Here is a 14,010-nt window from a genome sequence, read left to right as displayed (position 1 = left end):
GGGGCTTCCAAAAGTCATTTCATTAATTTAAACTCAGGTGTAGCTGAAAGGGGCTTGTTATGAATAACAAAAGATGTTATTTCACCTTTATCACTCTGGAGCTGTTTCAGGACTTGGGACAAAACTAAATACTATATGTCTCAATAGCTCTTATATAGGAAATTACAAGAGTTTCAGGATCTGTGTGCCAGGAACCTTGGGTGATGACCAAAATATATTTATTATTATAATTATAAAATCACACCAATTTAAAAACCAGTGTAGACTTCAATTCTGGACTAGATAACCTGAAATCCATCTTCTATAAAGATGCACAATAGACTTCCTAAATAAAATTGTTTAATAGACTTCCTCTTTTTTTAACTGAAGTATAATTAACATACAATGCTTTATTTCAGGTATATAGCATAATGATTCAACAATTCTATGCATTACTCAGTGTTCACCATGAAAAGTGTAGTCACCATCTGTCACCAATGTTAATTATAATATTATTAACTATATTCCCAATGCTGCACCTTTCATCTTTGTGACTTATTTATTTTATAACTGGAAGTTTGTACCTCATCATCCTCTTTACCTATTTTACCAGTCCTCCTAGCCATCTCCCCTCTAGCAACCACCATTTTGTTCTTTCTATTTGAAAGTCTGGTTTTTTTGTTTGTTTCTTTGTTCATTTCTTTTATTTTTTTAGATTCCACAAGCAAGTGAGATCATACAGTTTTTGTCTTTGGCTTATTTCTTTTAGCATAATACTGTGTAGGTCCATCCATGTTGCTGCAAGTGGCAAGATCTTATTCTTTTTTATGACTGAGTAATAATTCCATTATATTTTCTCCACAATATGCATTCTTCAAGAGTTTGCATTCTCACCACCAGTGCAAGAGGGTTCCTTTTTCTCCGCATCCTTGCCAATACTTGATATTTCTTATCTTTTTGATTCTAGCCATTCTGACAGATGTGACGTGATACCTCATTGTGGTTTTCGTTTGCATTTCCCTGATGATGAGTAATGTTGAGGATTTTTCATCTGTCTGTTGGCCATATATATGTCTTTGGAAAATGGCTATTCATGTACTCTGCTCAATTTTTAATCAGATTATTTGGGATTTTGGTGTTTTGTTGTATAAGTTCTTTATATACTTGGCATATTAACCCCTTATCAGATATATCATTTGCAGATATCTTCTCCTGTTTAGTAAGTTGCCTTTTCATTTTATTGATGGTTTCCTTCACTGTGAAAAAGCTTTGATATAGTCCCAATAGTTTATTTTTGCTTTTGTTTCCCTTGCACAAGGTGACATATCTAGAAAAATGTTGCTGTGGCCGATGTCGAAGAGATTACTGCCTCTGTTTTCTTCTGGGAGTTTTATGGTTTCAGGTCTCACATTTAGATCTTTATCCATTTTGAGTTCATTTCTGTGTTTGGTGTAAGAAAGTGGTCCATTTTGATTCTCTTACATGCAGCTGTCCCAGTTTTCCCAGAACCATTTTTGGAAAACTGCCTTTTCCCCACTATACATTCTTACCTTCTTTGTTTTAGATTAACTGAATATATAAGCATGGGTTTATATCTGGGCTCTCTATTCTGTTGATCCGTGTGTCTCTTTTTGTGCCAGTACCATACTGTTTTGATTACTACAGCTTTGTAGTATAGCTTGAAATCTGGGATTGTACTACCTCCAGCTTTGTTCTTCTTTCTCAAGATTGCTTTGGCTGTTTAGAGTCTTTTGTGGTTCCATAGTATTTTTGTATTATTTGTTGTAGTTCTGTGAAAAATGCTGTTGGTATTTTGATAGGGATTGCATTAAATCTGTAGATTGCTTTGGGTAGTATGGACTTCTTAATATTAATTCTTCCAGTCCATGAGCATGGAATATCTTTCCATTTGTTTTATTGTATCTTTAATTTCTATTATCAGTGTTTCATAGTTTTCAGAGTAAAGGTCTTTTACCTTCTTGGTTAATTTTATTATTGGGGGGGTTTTGGTGCAATTGTAAATGAGATTGTTTTCTTAATTTCTCTTTCTGCTACTTCATATTGGTATATAAAAAGATTTCTGTATATTAATTTTGTAAACTGTGATTTTACTGAAGTCACATATCAGTTCTAATAGATTTTTGGTAGAGTCTTTAGGGTTTTCTATGTATAGTATCATGCCATCTGCAAATAGTGACAGTTTTACCTCTTCCTTACCAGTTTGGTTACCTTTTATTTCTTTTTGTCTGAATGCTACAGCTCAGACTTTCAGTACTGTGTTGAATAAAAACGGTAAGAGTGGGCATCCTTAACTTGTTTCTGATCTTAAAGGGACAGCTCTCAGTTTTTTACCATTGAGTAAAAAATGTTAGCTGTGGGTTTTTTACACATATGGCCTTTATAATGTTTAGGTATGTTCCCTGTAAACCTGCTTTGTTAAGAGTTTTTATCATGAATGGATGTTGTACTTTGTCAGATGCTTTTCCTGCATTTATTGAGATTAAGGTGATCATAGGGTTTTTATTCTTTCTCTTGTTAATGTGGCTTATCATTTTGATCAGTTTATAAATATTGAAACCCCCCCCTTGCATCCCTAAAATAAATCCTACTGATCTTGCTGGAAAGGGTTTTTTAACGTATTGTTGAATTGTTCGCTAATATTCTGTTGAGGATTTTTGCATATGTGTTTATCAGAGATATTAGCCTGTAGTTTTCTTTTTTTGTAGTGTCTTTGTCTGCTTTAGAATCAGAGCCTCATAGAATGAATTTGAAAGTTTTTCTTCCTCTTCTGTTTTTTGGAATAGTTTGAGAAGAATAGGTATTAACTCTTCTTTAAATGTTTGGTGGAATTCACCTGTGAGGCCATCTGGTCCTGGCCTTTTGTTTTCTGAGATTTTTTTTGATTACCTATTTGATTTTTTATAGACTTCTTTTAAATGAGAATCTGAGACCAAAATAATGTAAGGGATGTGCTCAGAGACCAAAAAGGAATAGGTAGCTAAAAGAAACCAGTGAACTACTTATTGGCTATGGTCACTTTCAGACAGGGGTTGCTGGTTTCAGTAACCACATTTCTTGGGAATTAGTGGTAAAGAAGAAACAGAAGATACGAAATAGGTTTACATGAGAGAGAGAAATGGAATTGAGACCTCTCCGCCTTCATAAAGTTAGAACCAGAGAGAGGTTATACAGTGGAAGTGTGGATGAGAACAGTCTCTGCCCATCAGAACAAGAAGATTGCCTGTTTTCTCTTGTGCTCTGGATGAAAAAATAATGATCTTCTTTGGGAATTCACAACCATATGCCTGTCCTCACCCGAGTTTGGAGATAAACTTTATAATTCTTTGTAATCTAAAATATCCCAAGCCAAGAACTTAACATAAGAAGTAGGCTCGTGATTTCCTGGAATGCCAGAGAGAAACAAACTGAACAACTACAGAAGAATCTACCTTCAACTAAGCCATAGTATATTCCAGTATATAAAGCCCCTTTGAAGATGAATTCAGGATACAAAATAACAAGACAGGAAAAAGTAGTGCAGTGTGATCAAGAGTCAGTGGATATAAAAAACAATAGAATTAACCTCTAGGAATTTCAGATAATAGAGTAATTGGATAGGGACTAAAAATATAGGTATTCAAATTGACTGAATCTTAAAAGAAGGAATTAAATATACAATATGGAAGTAAGACACTATTAAAAACACTCAGGCACTTGAGATAGAGAACCAATAGAACTTTTAGGAATGAAAATATAGTCTTTAAAAATTAAAACTCACTGGGTAGATTAAACAGTGGATAGATACAACTGGAGTGAGAATTGTTGAATTGAAAGAGCCGAGATTACTGAGACTATAGCCCATAGAAATTAGAGTAAGTATGAAGAGAAATTAAAAGAAATGAGAGCTTGGGGCACCTGGGTGGCTCAGTAGGTTAAGCGTCTGCCTTCAGCTCGGGTCATGATCCCAGGACCCTAAGTTTGTAAATAAAATAAAATAAAATCTTAGACTCATTATTCACTGAATCTAACTTGTGTTTCATCAAAACTGGAAAATTCTCAGCCATAATTTTTTCAAATATCACTCTTTCCTAATATTCTCCTTCCAGAAATCTAAGATTTTATTTATTTATTTGAGAGACTGCTTGCATGAAGGGGGGGGGGCAGCGGGAGAGGGAGAAGTAGACTCCCTGCTGAGCAGAGAGCCGTGTTGTGAATCTGTTGAATATCTGAAGTAAACGCAAGCTAAGCCAACTAATGTAATATGTAATATTTTTACTTTTGCTATTCCATAACTCTGAAGGTTTTAACCTTAGGATGGAGTACAATAGGATAGTATTTTTTAATAAGGCAAACAATGTGTTTTTAGCATAGTAAAAAATGCTTCTGATTTAGAAGTGTATTTTTCCGAGCTAATTGTGTATTTTCTAGTATTTAATTTCTTATATTCTTCTTAACAGTGTGTAGTATTGACTGAGATTCAACTTCCGTTGCAGAAGAAAATCAATAACTTTTGCCATTCTCATTGCCCTCCAATTAAGGTAATAGTATCATTTAATAATGACGTGTAGTTAAAGAAAGAACACTTCTGTTAGAATTTGTAGCTTTTCAGTGGGTTATATAAGAAGGTTTTTTTTTACAAGGGCAATCACAATAATATTTTCCTCTTTAATTTTGGCATCATATTCATTTCCTGTTTTTAAAACCAAGATCTAAATTTGGCTTATAGCAAATTGCCAAAACCAAGGAAGAATTAAGGTTAGTAATAGAAAGGATAGTAAATATTGAATTTATCATCTAACTTTAAATATGGCGTAATGGTGGTTTTCAAGAAGTTTATCGGTTCTTGTAAGAAATGCTCATTGAGCATCTGCTACAGTTGTAGGCACTAGGAATACGTTGGTAAATAGGACATACAAATTTTCCTACTCTAGAAAATTATCATCCAGTAAGGAACATACATAATAAAAAAGGAAGTAAATACCTAGTTTCAAGTCCTATGAAGAAAAAACCTAGGTAAAGAGTAGAGTATAATGTCTGCATGATGTTGGGATGGGGACCAGTGCTGGTTTTCTTAAATTGAAGGTCAGAGAACTCCTCTCCGAGGAGATGACAATTGGATAGAGCCCTGAATAATGATAAAGAGCCAGCTGTGGAAAATGTGGGAAAGAGCATTCAAAGCATGAAAAACAGCAAGTATAAAGAATTGTAAGTAAAAATTCGCTTGGTGTGTTAAAGGAACGGCGAGAAGCAAGCAAGACCAAAATGGAGTTTGGGTAAAGAGGAGAATAGTATGAGTACAAGTTACCAGAGGATTAGGTTCAAAGAAGTAATTAGAGGGCCATAACTTACATAATTTGAGGATAGCTGAGATTTAAGCCCATGAGTTTTGACCCGATTTATGTTTTTAAAGGATCACTCTGGGTATGCTGTATGGAAAATAGTCTAGAGCAGTAGTTTTCAAAGTGTGGTCCAGGGGTACTGAAAATTCTTGAGATGTTTTTGTGGGGTCTGCAAAGTCAGACTTTTCATACTATTACTAAAATGTTACTTGCTTTTTCACTCTGATTCTGTTATGGGGTACAGTGGAATTTCCAAAGTCTAGATGATGTGTAGTGATACTATTGCTTTGACAGCTAATGGAATGTGTATGTGTTCTTCTGTTTTAAGTGTTTCCCAGTTTTAATCTGTAACACAGCAAATATCAGAAGTTATAACCCAGATAAATAAAAACTCTTTTGGTCCTCAATAATTCTTAAAAACATGAAGGAATCACAAAACCAAAGAGAAAAGAGAGCCATTGAATTTTAAGAGTAGAGTAGAGGCAACTAGTAGCCTACATGAGAGATGCTGGTGCCTTATTCAAGAGAGGTAGAAATAGAGATTGTAAGAAATCATTGAATTTGAAGTATGAGAATGGATGAATATGAGTTATGAAGGAAAGAATGATCAAGAATGACTTGTAGATTTTTCTGGAGTAATTGAGTCATCGTGACATTGGAAAGACCGGAAATAGGTTTGGATTGGAAACATCCTAATTTATCCTGTGCAGTTACATACATATTACTAGCTCCACCTTCTTTGTGGGGTTATTTATTCCTCTGGAAAAGGGAAAAAACTATCTGTTCCTTTGAGGTAGGCACTAGACCAACAATCATACTCTATTAAATAGATGTGCTAAAAACTTTTGGATTGTGGTGTTTACATAACATATTTACATTCTGTGCAACATTTGTGCTGTTCACAATTTAAGCTAAACAGATGAATAAGACATAGGATAGTCAGTAAATTTAAGACAGGGTACAGAAGTTTTACAAAATAATTACACTGAGTTATGAACTAAAATCTTTATGAAATTGATATACATAGCCCTACTTGAAAGTTGTTTTGAAAAGAAATTGTCCTCAAGTTTGCAGCTTTTAAAGTTAAAATGTTTCAGTTTTGATTCGTAAAAAATGCTTTGTGTACCTATTTTGATAGCAAAGGCAGTACATGATCCAGTAGGAGGTAGTCTTCTGTTAACTCTTTCACTACTTCATGTAATAGGTGGTATAAATGACTTCAGTGGGCTACATTTTTATATCTAAATATGAATAGACTTTAGTTTTTGTTTAAAAAAAATCACTTTATACAGGATCATATGTGTTACAGAATAAGAATTTTTCTTTATTATTTTTAGCTCTAAAAATAACTTTGAGCACAGAAACAGTTTCTTTACAGATTTTTAGAATGGAGAGAGTGTCTGTATTATAAAAATCACTTTAATACAGTGTTTAAGAATCTGATTTTTACCTCTCTTGACTTTGATGTATGCTGTCAGTTCCTCAGCCCTTTTCTGTTTATTGCCTCCATTTTCAGGTTTTACCTCTGTTCTGTTTTCCGTTAACTCTACTTTTGCTGAATGGACGCTCTTTATTTTCTCAAATGAAAAGTAAAAATTCACTGCTAAGATCGTTGAATCAAAATAACCATTTCGTAAATACTTTGCTTGGTTTTTAGGGCAAGGAAAGAATTTTTGTTACTTAAAAATCAGAGAATGTATAATGGTGATATGCTGCATCTGCTAATTGCATAGCACTTAGATATCCAGTCCCAAATACCAATATCCTTGATTCCTGAACCAGTTTACAAATAATGTATTTTATTTTTGATTCACTTTATATCCCAAAGAATAATGTTTTCGTTTTGTTTTTTGTGGGTTTTTTTGGATAATCTTAATTACAAATAAAGTTATCGTGAAGGGGCTTAAAATAGTAGAAGTGGAGGTTTTTTCTTCATAAATAGATTAGCTTGAACTTATTTTTTATCATTTCACAGTTCATCAGTGCAGATATACATGGAATTTGGTCACGGTTGTTTTGTGATTTCGGTGATGAATTTGAAGTTTCAGATACAACAGGAGAAGAGCCAAAAGAAATTTTCATTTCAAATATAACACAAGTATGATTGAATATATATATATATATGCATATATTTTTTGGTATATTTATATGATTGATTTTTTTAAGGTTGATGTGAATACAATTTTTTAAAAGGTGATATTAGCAAAATATTGTAATATGCAGTATTTTCATTTGTTTTATGATATTTTAAGGTAATTCATGAGGGAATATTATATTAATTCCTTGATTGCATTATATTAACACTAAATTTAAGTTAGAATGCTACAAGAGTATCTGGATTCCTTCTAACAATAATTGATAGATCAACAATTACCTATGTCATAAATTTTAATTTGAATTTTGTTCAATGTTGTGCTCCTATGGGACATGAAGTGTGATTCAGTGTTTACTGAACTGTGTTTATTGTGTCAGATCGTAGATATACTAAGTATGTCATAAGTCACTTGGCCTAACGCTTGACTGCAGGAGGATGCATGCTTAAGTCATTATAGACAAAAGCTTTTCTAAAATTTGTTATGTTTCTAAAACATCATTTGGTGGAGGAAAAAAGTTAATTACCCTTAAGATCAAAAAGTATGAACTTTCTAACTATGTTCTCTTCATATAAGCTTAAGTTTTTTATTTCCTAAAAGAATTGGAGAAATCATCGTGATCAATTTCTACTACTTGTTTTTTAGTCTAAATCATTACATTTATTTGCATTCTTTCTAATCAATTTACATTAAAGCTCAAAAGAAACCAAATGTAAGGGAATAATATACTTTGACCTAATAGTGTTTGTGCTTCTATCTTTAAGCTTGATTTTTAACCCAGTGTAAGGTTGCCTTTTCACCCCTTTTTAAGAAAAATGCATTTTAAAAAATCATTCTCTCTCTACTTACAGAATGATTTTTTTATTCAGGCTTTAACCTTTATACGTGTTTTTAGTTTGTCCATGAGAATCTCATATAATTAGAATAGGCTCCAGGGTATAGTATGGATTCTTGTATTGCATTGATGTTTTCTTTTATTGAATAGTGTACAAAGTATGAAGGTTATCCATAAAGAATTATAAAATTAGCCATAAATGTTCCCATTTAACTTATCCGCAATTATTCCTCTTTTTTAATAAAGTCCTTATGAATTTTGTTCTTCTTGAGACATTAGTAAACCCACATTAGGTTAATTTTATCTACAGGTTTGTGATCATAATTTTATTCTTTTCCAAATTATTAAGCCACAGGAGAATTTTTAGAATCTTCACAATTATGAAAGACAGAATGACAATTCTTTAGGTTTTATGTAGATTAGATTATTATTACCTTATTCAAGAGTTTGTTGGATTATATGTAGTTAGGAAATTTCTGGGCCTTTGACTTATCTCATCCGTCCTGTTTGGTAAGATAAGCCAATTTCTTCCTATTTTTATCCTGGTAAGCTGGGCTACACGGTATTTTTTTCCTTTAAAGTGTTGGGTAAGCTTTACCAATTTTCTGGCTTTAAATGTCTATCCTTTCTTATATTTCTTTGGTCTTCAAAGTTAGACTCATCTTTTTTGCACAGTTTTTTGTGACATGAGTTTAAAATTTAAATTTGATGACTTTGAATGTCTTTTAGAAGGCACAGAAATCTTTATATTTGTGAAATACTTGAACTCCCATGTAGAATCTCTTTCTCCCCAAACATAAAAATTGTATTTTAAACATTCATAATAAAATAAGATGATCATTATTTTGCAATAATTCTTAAAACGCTTGCTTTTACTAAGAAAGGAATGTCTTAGTATTTTGATTGTTTTGAGAATTTTATGATAACATGATCCGTTTTGTGTGAGATTTGAAATTGGTACAAAAAAGGTATACATGAACTTGTTTTTAGGCTAATCCTGGCATTGTCACCTGCCTTGAAAATCATCCTCACAAGCTTGAGACAGGGCAGTTCTTAACATTTCGAGAAGTTAATGGAATGACAGGCTTAAATGGATCTACACAACAAATAACTGGTAAGTTCATGTGTTTTATTAATTCATTTATACTTCTTACTCAGCACTTTAATAGTTCAGACAGTCTACTCAGGGTTGAGAACGCAACATTAACTCAGACAAACATGATCTAGTTCTTGGCCTCAAAACATTCAATCTAAGTGAGGAGATGTTTACATTAAGCAGTGATGGTATAAAGGGAATACAGGCATTCTGAAAACTCTAAATGTATCAAGGAAATCTACCCAGTCTTGGTACAGCAGCAGTGGGGACAGAGTGTCTTGATTAAAATTTTAAGATTGCATTGACTCAGGAAGGTGGTGAAAAGAATATTCTATGCAAGGACAAACAATAAAAGGCAAAACAATTCAAGGGACTAGAAGATATAATATGGCAGGGCTGGCAGTGGGAGTTAAGATAGCAAAACTCTTAAGGCACTTCAGAGGAAATTTCATAATCTCATATAGTAAATAAGCAAAGATTCCAACATGGGCAACTTATTTATTCATTTAGGGAGTGCAAGAAAGGGAGGTTTTGGAGAGAAGATAATGCGACAGTTCAGGCTCGTTGAGTAAGATGACAGTGAACTATACTAGTGGAGACATGTTTTTGTTCAGTGGTTGGATGGATAAAAGAAATGAATGGATGTTATTGCGGGCGTTTGTGAGTTTGTTGGCAAAAAGTTGAAGGAATTTGGTTTTTTTAATAGACTAAGATGAGATCATTGCCCAAAGGAGAGGAAAGGTGCCAAGGTCAGAGATTTGGGGAGAGTAAACATTTTAAAAAATAGAAAGATTATCAGGCTTCATTTAGTGCCCATTTGAAGTTTGAAGATAGTGAATATTTAGCAGTGTTAATCTGCGTAGTTTGCGATTTTCCTCCCGCCATGTTTAAAAGAGTTAAAGACATTGCTAGACATCTTGTAACTCAAAGATGGCATGTTTACACCTGTTAGCTAAGAACAATTCATGTTTATCTTTAGGACGTTTGTAAATGGACTAGTAAATGGATTACTTTTTTTTTCTTTTAATGACTGAAAAATGGATCCTTAGGAGAGAAAAAAATTAGTCCCTATTATGAACTCTTTATACGAAAACAATTTTGCATCTACAGTTAGTTAAGCATCTTTGGTAACAGAATTACTGGATTTTGTTTCCCAGACTATATCCAGATATGTAAAATACAGGTTAGATCATTGATATTAAAGAATTTGTATCTGCTTTTGCAAAAATTGACTCAACTAATCATTTAGGGTTGTTATTATTTTGGGGTCTATGCAATGGGGGTTTGTGATGGTTCAGAATCTTGAGGCTACATATAAAATGTTCCATTTGTTTGCTTACCTACACATTAGCCAGTACCACCCTATATTTTAGTATCAATTGTATATAATTAGTTATCAATATGAGTTATTATCAATATTAGTTATTGATGTTTTATAAAATATTTTAATATCTAGTAATAAGCACCCGTCATTACTCTTAACCCCCTCTGAGTTTTCTTGATTATTTTTAAGTCCTTAAGTTCACATTGGAAAAATAGTCTGTCTAGTTTTCCACACTTTCTGCCCCCTCCAAAAAAGATTTATAGTGGGATCTTCTAATTTTATAAATTAGGGAAAATTAACATCTTTATCATGCTAAATCTTCAAATTTAAATACCCATATCAGTATATAATGGTTTTCTTATTTTTCTTTTAGTGGTATCACCATTTTCTTTTAGCATTGGTGATACTACGGAACTGGAACCTTACTTACATGGAGGCATAGCTGTCCAAGTTAAGACTCCTAAAACATTTTGCTTTGTAAGTATTTTTTTTTTTTTGCTTTAAATATATTTCTTTGCAGAAGAATGGCAGAAGAGAAAAAAGTAATAAAATAGTTAACCAGACAGTTAATTTAGGAGCTGAACAGATTTTTGGTTTTTAATTTGTACCCACTTTGAGGGAAATATGATCAGTTTAAGGAAATAAACTGATGTCAATAAAAAATAATATATAGCTAGAATACCAGTGCATATAATTGAGGTATAAAAGTTACCTCAGAGGAACTATACTATTGTGAATCATCAAAGAGTTGATCATACTTCTTACTCCCTAAGACAAAAGATAAAACTAATATATATTTGTAAGATTTAACAAGCATTGAGACTGTGTGCTTTGTTTTATTACTGAATTACTTACATTTTTAAAGTAAAAAATATTTATTCTATTTATCATACTTGTCAGTTCAGGTTTTTAAATTTTAATTTCAAGAAAGAGTGTATATGTTGGAAATGTAAAAGAAGTCCTATAAACTGGCATTGTAAGGACAATTTAAGTTTCTAAATAAAGAGAATACAGTAGGGACACCTAGGTGGCTCAGTCAGTTAAGTGTCTGCCTTCAGCTCAGGTCATGTTTCCAGGGTCCTGCAATCGAGTCCCACATTGGGCTCTTTGCTCAGCGGCTGCTTCTTCCTCTGCCTGCTGCTCCCCCTGCTCATGCTCTCTCTGTCTGACAAATAAATGAATAAAATCTTTAAAAAAAAAAGAGAGAGAGAGAGAGAGAGTATAGTAGCTATTGTGTACCAAGGAACTCAGGAGTCTCTTGCTGCTTAAATCCGCAGGCCACTTCTCATTATAAGCTGTCTACTACATCTCTGTCTTTTCTTGTAAGTTCTCAAGGTTTAGCTTGATTGCCTCTTCTTTTCCAGAACAATTATTAACATAGCCCTCTACAAGGCTTAGTCCAAGCCAAAGTTTGAACAAAACAACAGATTAAAATATAGCTCATCAGATCTGCCCCTGCATTATTAAAAACTGTCCCCAGTTTTTAATTATGCCTCAGGTTTATGCCCCAAGTAAATTTCAGATTGGGTGGGCATTTTGGGGGGATGGTTGGTTGGTTGGCTGGGTTTTTTGGCCTTTGTGTATTCTTTGCTTCACACAGAAAATTTCATCTTTGAGTATTTATTCAAGTGTTGTCAGGCATAACAAATCTTGATAATTTGATATCAAAAAAATATGGTAGCTTTTTGACTAAAACAGTAGATTTTTTCCTAGTATATAGGTGTTTTCGCCGATTCTTCCCAAATATAGTATGTGCAGCAGGTTGTCTAATTGCATTTAACATTTAAAAAATGAAGTGTAGCAATTAAGACAAGGGTCAGTGGGAAATAGTAGCTCTTATATTTCAATTAAACCATATTAGCCCAACCATCCGTATTTATTTCAGACCTTTGGGAGAGATGTATTCCTTTTAGTGCTGTATATATTTTGTTCAGTGATCACTCACTTGCTCTGAAGTAATAGTTTTTGTTTCTTTTAAGGAACCATTGGAGACTCAGATAAAACATCCAAAGTGCCTTATTGCGGATTATAGCAAACCTGAGGTAAATAAACACTTTGTAGGTTTGAAAGAGGCAGTAGAGTGGGGGTTGGGATTTGGTAAGAGACATTATAAAGTTGAATTAGGGTAACCATGTATATACCTTTCTGTCAGGTTTTTTTTTAAGGAAGGTTGGATTCACATACCTAGAGTTGACTCCCAAGGATTAAAAACAGGAATTTATATCATGAGAAATTTTAAAAATAATAGGAAAATGCTTTACTTTAATAATGATATGCTAGCTTTGGTAGCTAAAAAAACAATTTCAATAATTTATGCAGATGATCTTACTAAAAGATTTTCTGAACCATGTAGAGTTTTATATGATACATGTTTCTTAAAAACCTTGGAAGCATTTATTCTGTTCTTTCAAATCCCTGCATATAATTTTGTAGCAGTGAATGTTTTTGTGATAAGAAAAGAATTATATTAACAGTTTCCAAATTTGTAAGTGTTGATCAGGAAAGAGGGTTAGGTGATATTGATCTTGCACAAATGTTTTTTGTTGTTGTTTAGTTGATACTACTCTGACTTTCATATGAATAATGTACTAAAAACTGGTTATACCACTTGGGATTGACACTTGGAACTGTTGCTTAAATATAGGTTAGTGGCGTTGAAGTCAAGTTGTTTAACTTCTCTAAGCTTCAGCTTTCTTATCTGTTAATTAGAGATAATAGTAGTGTTATGGTAATTAATTTATTATAAGAATTAAATAATATTTATAAAGTGTTAGCATAGTGCCTGTCTAGCACATATTATGTTCTCAGTAACTCTTGACCAATTTTTAATGTTCTAAATAGGCACCTTTAGAGATTCACACAGCAATGCTTGCCTTGGACCAGTTTCAGGAGAGCTATAGTCGCAAGCCAAATATTGGGTAATTTTTTTTGTTTGAAATAACTTGTTTCCTAAGTAGTATTTTGGAAATGATAGTTTAAAAAATTTAAAAAGTAACTGAAGCCCCTTGTAGTTGCAGTACTACTAGATACACTGAACTGTATAAACATTTATTATGACCTTCTGTTCTTTGTTCTGGTGGGAGTGGAAAGATCAATTTATAAAAATGGAATTATGATAAATAAGAATTTTCCCATTTTGAAGTCTTCAAAAGCTACGACTTTCTGAAATAAAAAACCTGAGAATTATTGAATTATGAGTCCACTATGTAATTTTTTCCTTTCTAGGCTATTAAATCAGAGGTATTACCGCAAAAAGTTTTTGCATTGTCAATGTAAAACTAAATCCTATTTATATACCATCCTTTGGTAAACATGATTTTTAATTAATCTATTTATGAATCAGT

At 32.8% G+C, this 14,010-nt stretch overlaps 1 protein-coding gene across 1 annotated transcript in view; it reads left to right on the top strand.

The window, feature by feature from the left end:
- Nucleotides 1-14,010, top strand: part of UBA6 (ubiquitin like modifier activating enzyme 6) — an 85,691-nt gene that overhangs the window by 31,463 nt on the left and 40,218 nt on the right. Inside the window, exons 7-12 of the mRNA XM_026508984.4 lie at nt 4,437-4,517; nt 7,294-7,416; nt 9,237-9,360; nt 11,040-11,143; nt 12,646-12,708; nt 13,508-13,584. Coding sequence (XP_026364769.3) covers nt 4,437-4,517; nt 7,294-7,416; nt 9,237-9,360; nt 11,040-11,143; nt 12,646-12,708; nt 13,508-13,584 — 572 coding nt within the window. The remainder of the gene's footprint in view (nt 1-4,436; nt 4,518-7,293; nt 7,417-9,236; nt 9,361-11,039; nt 11,144-12,645; nt 12,709-13,507; nt 13,585-14,010) is intronic.

This window comes from Ursus arctos, unplaced genomic scaffold (assembly GCF_023065955.2).
Source record: "Ursus arctos isolate Adak ecotype North America unplaced genomic scaffold, UrsArc2.0 scaffold_9, whole genome shotgun sequence".
In the NCBI taxonomy this organism is placed as follows: Eukaryota; Metazoa; Chordata; class Mammalia; order Carnivora; family Ursidae; genus Ursus; species Ursus arctos.
Note: the sequence above shows the minus strand (reverse complement) of the source record. Positions and strands in the feature narration are given on the sequence as shown.